Raw genomic sequence first — 8,585 nt, forward strand, 5'->3', positions numbered from 1 at the left:
TTTGTACTCTAATATATGTACGGGAGTTGTGCGGAGTGCACGCATTTATAAGATCAAATTAGAAGCCGGTTTGACGACTAGTCGAGGGTCCAAGGGCAGCACCCCTAGGTGTAGGGTTTCCAAAGGGGCAGCGCCCCTAGTGGGGTCCAAGGGGAAGAGCCCCCTTGCTGGGGTCCCGCTGCCAGGTCAGTGGGCGGGGTCGAGGGGCAGCGCCCCCGCGGGGTTTAGGTGATTATGGGAACATAACGGAAAATTTCAATTTCTTGAGGGTGATTATGGTAAAACTAACAAAAGTCATTAGTTTTGGTAACCCTAAATCCTCATTAAATACATATTAACATTACTTGCTTCCAAAGCAACTAATGACGGCCCAACCCTAATGAAACCCTAATCTCGTTTAATATATAAACATTTCTTCTTCTTCAGAAGAGTGTTATGATCTTAAGCTCTCGTTTTAATCATACCTTCACAGAATCCTCTAGAATATTGGCTTACGATTTCTGTGTCTAGAATCGTAAGTGTCCACTTGGATTATCCTAGGCTAATTTTCTTGTAACCCAGGCATAGGGTATAAATATTAGTTCGGAAAGTGATATCACGATCCAAGTTGGTATCCAGATCTCCACCAAAAACCCCAAATTTTCCCCTACATTCGAACTGATAACTTATGTTTCTAGAGATGGGTGACTCAATCCGCGAGATGACCACTAAGTTTGCCAAGCTGGAGAAGTTTGAAGGCATCGAGTTCAAGTGTTGGAAGAAAAAGATGCACTTCATGTTGACCACTCTGAAAGGACCATATGTGCTGACTACTCCAAGACTAGCAGACCTGCGGAAGGTGTTGCTAACACGGTTGAAGAGACAAGAAAGAGACAAAAGTGGGACAATGATGACTACATTTGCAAAGGTCACATTCTGAACGGTATGTCTGATGCTTTATTTGATATCCATAGTGAATCCTTGTATGCCAAGGAGTTGTGGGAAACCCTTGAACTGAAATACATTACTGAGGATGCTTCTAGCAAGAAGTTTCTGGTTAGTGACTTTAATAATTATAAGATGGAAGAATCCAGGTGTGTCACTGAACAATACAATAAACTCCTTTGCATATACGGTCAGCTTAAATTGCACCGTATGAATATGGATGAATCCATTGTTGTGTCCACCATCATTGACAAACTGCCTCCGTCCTGGAAAGACTTCAAACACAACTTCAAACATCAAAATGAGGAACTGTCATTGGTTCAACTTGCTAGTCACATTCATATTGAAGAATCTCTTTGTGCGAAGAAAAGTGACAAATTTATAAAACCCAAAGGAAAAGTTGAACCTGGACAACCCTTGGTTCATATGGTTGCAAACAAACCAAGGAATCAGAACCACAAAGGACATAGCAAACATAAGCAGGAACATGTCCCAATCAACTCCAACAAAAAGAGAAAGGATCTGGTTTGTTGGAGGTGCAATCAAGTTGGGTCATTGAAAGTGTGATTGCCATGTGAATTTTGGAAACAATGGTGCTGGAAACAGTGGAGCCAATGGGAAAGTGAACTGGTCTTCGGTCCAAGTTAAAGGAGGTCAGTTTTTTACTAACTTTGATAATTCTAATCAAAATTATTTTTATTATCTTTCATTTATCCCTGAACCATTCTATATGCAGGATGATGATGTTGCTTGGTGGATCGACTCCGGAGCAACGAACCATGTATGCAAGGATAAACGGATGTTTGAAACATTAACTCCGCTTAAAGATGGATCGGTGCTGGAAATGGGAGATGATTATTTTATTCTTATTTGTGGTTTAGGTGTCGTGTGTCTTGAATTTACTTCTGGAAAGACAATTAGGTTATTTTTGATGTTTTGTTTGTTCCCAAGATTCACAAGAATCTTGTTTGCTCTATTTGTTTGAATTATGATGGTTTTAAACAAGTTATTGAGGCGGATAAGTTTGTTTTATCTAAAGGTTGAATGTTTGTTGGCTTTGGATATTTAAATAATAGAATGTTTTGTTTGAATATTGTTGACAAATTATTACCTGTTCAGAATTCTGCATTTGTATCTTCTGCTTCTAATGTTGATAAATCTATGCTTTGGCATGTAAGATTAGGTCATGTCAACTTTAGAAGGATGCATGAGATGTCAAAATATGTATTAATTCCAGCCTTTGATATGACATCTGATAAATGTAAAACATGCATGCTTACAAAGGTAACGAAACAGTCATTTCCTAATGTCACTAGAAATTCAACTGTTTTGGAACTTGTACACAGTGACCTATGTGATTTTCATTCCACTCCTTCTTTGGGAAATAAAAAGTACGTAGTCACCTTTATTGATGACTACACTCGGTTTTGCTATGTGTATTTGTTATATTCTAAGGATGAAGCCTTAGATAAATTCAAAATATACAAAACTGAGGTGGAATTGCAATTGGGCATTCCGGTTAAATGTCTCTGGACTGATAGGGGAGGTGAATATATGGATCCCATATATTTTCAATCAGTAGGTATCATTCATGAGACCATGACACCTTACACACCCCAACAAAATGATATTGTTGAACGCAAAAATTGAGTTTTAAAGGAAATGGTAAACTCAATGTTATCATACTCGGGATTGAGTGAACGATTCTGGGGAGAGGCCATGTTAACGGCCTACTATTTTTTAAATAGGACTCCAAGTAAAAGGAACAAAACAGTCCCATATGAAGTTTGGTTCAAGAAAAAGCCGAATTTGAGTTATTTTCAGGTTTGGGGATGTCGGGCAATTATAAAACTTATCGAGCCCAAAAAGAAAATTTTGGGAGAATGTGGAATTGATTGCATATTCATTTGATATGCTGAGCATTCCAAGGCATATAGGTTTTATGTAATAGAACCTAATGATTCTGTTTCAATTAACACTGTTATCGAATCGCGGGATGCAATTTTTGATGAGATGTGGTTTTCATCGATTCAAAGGCCTAAGGATCTGACTTTTCGTGCTAATAAAGAGCAAAATTCAGAAAGTCAAAATGGTGGTATCATGCAAGAACCACAAGATCTTCGTAGAAGCAAAAGAGGCAAAATTGCAAAAAATTCCAGATCCGACTTCCAAGTGTATTTTGTAGAAGGTTCAAGAGATGAAATTAATCTTGAATACTCTTATTGCTACAATATTGAAGATGATCCTAATATATATCAAGAGGCCATAGAGTCTCATGATAGTGCCTTTTGGAAGGAAGCAATTGATGATGAAATCTCATCAATTCTTGAGAACAACACATGGGTGTTGTCTGATTTGCTTCCGGGTTCTAAACCTCTTTGTTGCAAATGGATTTTCAAAAAGAAGATGAATGTTAATGGGACTATCAACACATTTAAATCCCGGTTAGTCATTCAAGGTTTTAGACAAAAACCCGATATTAACTATTTTGATACGTATGCTCTAGTTGCATGTATTTCTACTATTATATTGTTGGTTGCCTTGGCAAGTATCCACAATCTAGTTATTCTCCAAATGGATGTGAAAACAACATTTTTTATGGTGATCTTGACGATGAAGTTTAAATGAAACAACCTGAAGGTTTCATTATGCCCGGTAAAGAGCATGTGGTTTGTAAACTTGTCAAATCTTTGTATGGACTGAAACAAGCGCCTAAACAATGGAATCAAAATTTTGATGAGGTGATTTTGTCTTTTCGTTTCAAGACAAACAATGTGACAAATGTGTTTATAATAGATTTGATGATGCTACTAGAGCTGGAGTGATCATTTTCTTATATGTAGATGACATGTTGATTTTTGGTACCGACCAAAATCAAGTTGATGAAACAAAGAAATTGTTATCATCCAAGTTTTCCATGAAAGACTTAGGAGAGGCTGATGTAATTCTTGGAATAAGAATTAAGAGGATGAACAAAGGATTGGTGATGACTCAAAGTCATTATATTGAGAAAATTCTCAAGCGGTTTAATTTTACCAATTTTTCTCCTATGAGTTGTAACATCCAAAATTTCAAACCAATTTAAACTTTTTAAAACATGTCAAGTTCATCAAAACATTACAACTTTGTTTTCAAAATATTGATTATTAGAGTTTTTCCCAGAAACATAAACACAATAGGAGGAGTTGTACGATCACGCCTTGGCCTTGCCTAGATCCCCTGATGTACCTGAAACAATAAACTGAAACTGTAAGCCCGAAAGCTTAGTGAGTTGCCCCTAAAATATTGATACACATACAATCCACATAGCAATATCAACATTAACATATCATATCAATCAAAACAGAACAACATGCACTGGGTCCACAGCTTTTCAAGCTGGATTATCCCTTGGGCCCTCAGTACGAGTCTGGAATGCCTACCGGGCCCTCAGCTCGTATCTGGGATGCCATCAATCCCTCAACACGAGTCTGGAATGCCTATCGGGCCCTCAACTCGTATCTCGAATGCTCCCGAGTCCTCAGTATGAGTCTGGAATTCCTACCGGGCCCTCAGCTCATATCTGGAATACTTTATGGTTTCTTGGCTACCGCACGGAGCAGTACAACCTCAACCCATCCCATATAACATGTCGACATGTAATAGATAAATACACATACAGGAAATCGGACAATATCACAGGTAGTCCTACAGACCTACCAAATTAGCATATCAACTGGCATACATCACTAGCATGCAATACTAACTCATGATCAACATCTAACACTGCTAGGATAATACATCCAATGGGTCGGCCTTGGTGCCTTAGACCCCTTAGCATAGCGAGGATAACTCACCTCGTAGATGTCAGCTCGGTAAATAAATCACAGCTCTTCGATCACTTGTCAAAGACTCCACCACCTATTACCATAATACGAACATGCTCATAAGTGTTCATCCTCACATAGTACTTCATAACCCAACTAGTTAACCCTGGTCAAAGTTAAATTCCTTAGTCAATGTCAACAGTCCATGTTGACCTTAACTCGTCGAGTACCCACGGCTACTTGCCGAGTTCCTTGAAATCCTTACCCACTCGCCGAGTCACCGGGGTGACTCGTCGAGTTCTCACAATTCTCGATTGAGGCCCTATGGCCACCCGTCGAGTTTCCTTCTAGTAACACATCGACACACACGCATTCCTAACTTGGGGAAAACTCATCCAACTCGCCGAGTTGTTCATGTAACTCGTCGAGTCTATGGCAATCTTCATCAGACTCGCCGAGTTGTGCATCCAACTCTTCGAGCCCACGACTATCTTCATATAACTCGCTGAGTCGCCCTTGCGACTCACCAAGTTCCTTCAGTTCTTAAGCCATACAGACCCATTTTAAGCCATGCAGGGGCTCCAAATTACAGATCCAAGCTCCCAAGGCATGCATTTCACATAAAGTTGCAAACTTTACGTGCATGCATGGCTAAAAAGGTTCTTAATGCCAAAACTAAGCTCTTAATGGGTTTCATGCACAAGGGGGGGGGGGTCATTCAAGACCAAGATATGAACCTTATGAATCTAGAACTCGGGAAAGGTCCAGATCTGAAGTTACAACTTCAGATCTAGCTCATGTCTTGCAATATCACCTTACTCAAACCATAAAACCCTAGATTTCCACCATATGAGATCTAAAAGGAAAAGAGATAAAGATGTCAACTTGATACCTTCAATGGGTGCTAAATGAGGCAGATTTTGGATTTCCCACTCCTTCCTTGCTCTTATCCCCTTGTTCTCCAAGTTCTTCCTCCCACAAGCCCTCCTTCCAAGCTTACAATGCACAAGAAAGACACAATACACGGTTAGGGTTTTCTATGAGCTCTTACTGACTACAAGGAGGCCAAATGAGGCTTATGCCTCCTTAAATAGAGGGCAGAACCCAGGATTTGGGTTTCTTCTGCCAGCTCCTACTTGTCGAGTCCCTTTATGGACTCGACGAGTAGATCACTAATTTCGCGGTCCCGTGTCGACACTACTCGACGAGTAGGGCATCCTTTACTCGTCGAGTAGGGCTTAAAACTAAAGAAATTCTTAATTAATTTAATACCTAGGAATCAGGGCATTACATGAGTACTCCTATTGATCCAAGTGTGAAATTAATGCCAAATAATGGTGTTCCCATTTCATAACTGGAATACTCTAAGGCTATTGGAAGCTTGATGTATGCCATGACAAGTACCAGACCTGATATTGCTTTTGATATGGGTAATTTGACCAAGTATACTAGTAATCCTAGTGATCAACATTGACAAGCAATGAATAGAGTGTTCAAGTATCTCAATGGAACCATGGATTATGGATTGAGTTATTTGGTAAGTCCTTCGGTTTTAGAAGGTCATTCGGATGCAAGTTGGATAAACAACATGGAGGGCCATTCCTCAACTTTTGGTTGGGTCTTCTTGCTTGGGGGAGGTGTCATTTATTGGTCTTCCAAGAAGCAATCTTGCATTACAAACTCGACAATGGAATTTGAGTTTGTTGCGTTAGCAGCTGCTGGTAAAGAAGCAGAGTGGCTAAGGAATTTAGTTTATGAGATTCCTTTGTGGTCTAAACCGATAGCACCTATTTCTATCCTTTATGATAGAGTTTCCTCTTTGGATAAGGCATATAGCCAAGTTTATAATGTCAAGTCTAGACACCTAGGTGTTAGGCATAGTATGATTAGAGAACTAATCAAGAATGGTGTGATTTCGCTTGAGTTTGTGAAATCACAACAAAATTTGGCAGATCACTTGACTAAAGGTCTGAAAAGAGACTTAGTGCATAAGTCTATAATCGGGATGGGATTAAAGTCCATTTAATTCTATAATGATGAGACACCCAATTCCCTCCTAATATAATGTTAGTAGTTGAATTCAATGTGGAAAGCTCATACTTATAGATTGGAACACATGAAGTATTCATCCCAGGTACGTGTTCGGTTCTGCAAGTTAGACAAGTTGAAGTTTAACTTCTTAATAATTCCTTTGATAAATGCATGTGCAGATATATGGAAAGGAGTTACATACGTGATTGTGAAGTGTAGCCGCATTTCAAGAGGTTGTAGACTTGACCTTGATACGATCATGAGAGGATTGAGACACACGACTTTATAATAGTGTCAAGTTATATTTTGCTAGAAATTCAGTAAACTAGTATGTATTTTACTTTATGGTATTCAAATGGGTTGAAGGGTTCAATTCTTAGAACACACTGATTCTCGAGTATTTGCAAATGTATGATACTAAGTGGAAATTCAATTGTTTCGATATTTTCATTATGTACTAGTTTGGTTTGTTTGATAAGGTTATGTTTGTTCAAGGGTTACACTAAAGTGGGGGAGGATTGTTGGTGATTTTAGTGTCACCATGTTATTTTAAGTAACTGGAACTAAGATGTGAGCTAAGAGGCTTCATAATTTGTACTCTAATATATGTACGGGGGTTGTGCGGAGTGCCCGCATGTATAAGATCGAATTAGAAGCCGGTTCGACGACTAGTCGGGGGATCTGGGGGCAACGCCCTTGGGTCCGGGGTTTCCAAAAGGGTAGCGCCCCTTTGGCGGGGTCTAGGAGAAGCACCCCTAGCAGGGTCCAAGGGCAGAGCCCCTGGCTGGAAAATAGTTTTAGGAACCCTAAATCCTCGTTAGTTTCTATTTCTTGAGGGTGATTCTGGTAAAACTAGCGAAACTCATTAGTTTTGGTAACCCTAAATCCTCATTAAATATGGATTAACATTACTTTCTTCCAAAGCAACTAATGATAGCCCAACCCTAACGAAACCCTAATCTAATTTAATATATAAACACTTCTTTTTCTTCTTCAGAAGAGGGTTACAATCTTAAGCTCTCGTTTTCATCATACTTTCACAGAATCCTCTAGCATATTAGCTTACGATTTCTGTGCCTAGAATCCTAAGTGTCCACTTGGATTATCCTAAGCTGAATTTCTTGTAACCCAGGCATAGGGTAGAAATATCAATTCGGAAAGTGATATCACGATCCAAGTTGGTATCCAGATCTCCACCATAGACCCTAAATTGTTTCCTACACATGTCACATAAGTTTGCTAGATCATTCAAAACCTCTTTCTCCATAATGTGTGACTTCCAACTCCAGCAAAAACCTGATGGTACTATTCTGTCAGATACCAGACACCATTTTACTGTTTCTATCTCATATAATCTGGGAAATTGCTCTTGTAGTGTTAAAGACCCACACCACCAATCTTTCCAAAATAATATCCTTATAATGAATCCAGGCATGATATTGAATAGTTCATGATAATTTATGTCAGCTTCAGGAAGAGCTTTAAATGTTTTGGCTATGTTATTCCATACCCTACACATCAACGCCTTTGCTATCACAGTGACAGGTTTTCGTTCTAGATTGTGTATGCTCTTGATGCACTCTTTCCATAAACCTTCCGTTCTTTCGTAAAGTTTCCATCACCAGTTGCTGAGTAAAGCCATATTTTGGGCTTTTAACGTCCCAACTCCTAAACCGCCATCTTTTTTTGATGCAACAACTTTAGTCCAAGGCAACCAATTTGAACCATTACCATTCCACAGGAATTTTCTTCTCATTTTTTCCAGCTCCTCAAGTATACCACTTGGCGCTTTGAAGAGTGAAAAGAAATAAGTTGGAAGACTGT

At 39.1% G+C, this 8,585-nt stretch overlaps 1 protein-coding gene across 1 annotated transcript; it reads left to right on the plus strand.

The window, feature by feature from the left end:
• The first annotated feature begins 924 nt into the window (after positions 1-924).
• LOC145046412 (uncharacterized) lies at positions 925-6,967 on the plus strand. Its single transcript, XM_078994703.1, has 6 exons — positions 925-1,449; positions 1,661-1,845; positions 2,001-2,097; positions 2,854-3,368; positions 3,721-3,865; positions 6,941-6,967. Exons 1-6 carry the CDS (start codon positions 925-927, stop codon positions 6,965-6,967), a joined length of 1,494 nt encoding a protein of 497 aa, XP_078850829.1.
• Positions 6,968-8,585: the final 1,618 nt, after the last annotated feature.

The sequence above is a fragment of the Lactuca saligna genome, chromosome 5 (genome assembly GCF_052625555.1).
Source record: "Lactuca saligna cultivar CGN05327 chromosome 5, ASM5262555v1, whole genome shotgun sequence".
NCBI lineage: Eukaryota > Viridiplantae > Streptophyta > Magnoliopsida > Asterales > Asteraceae > Lactuca > Lactuca saligna.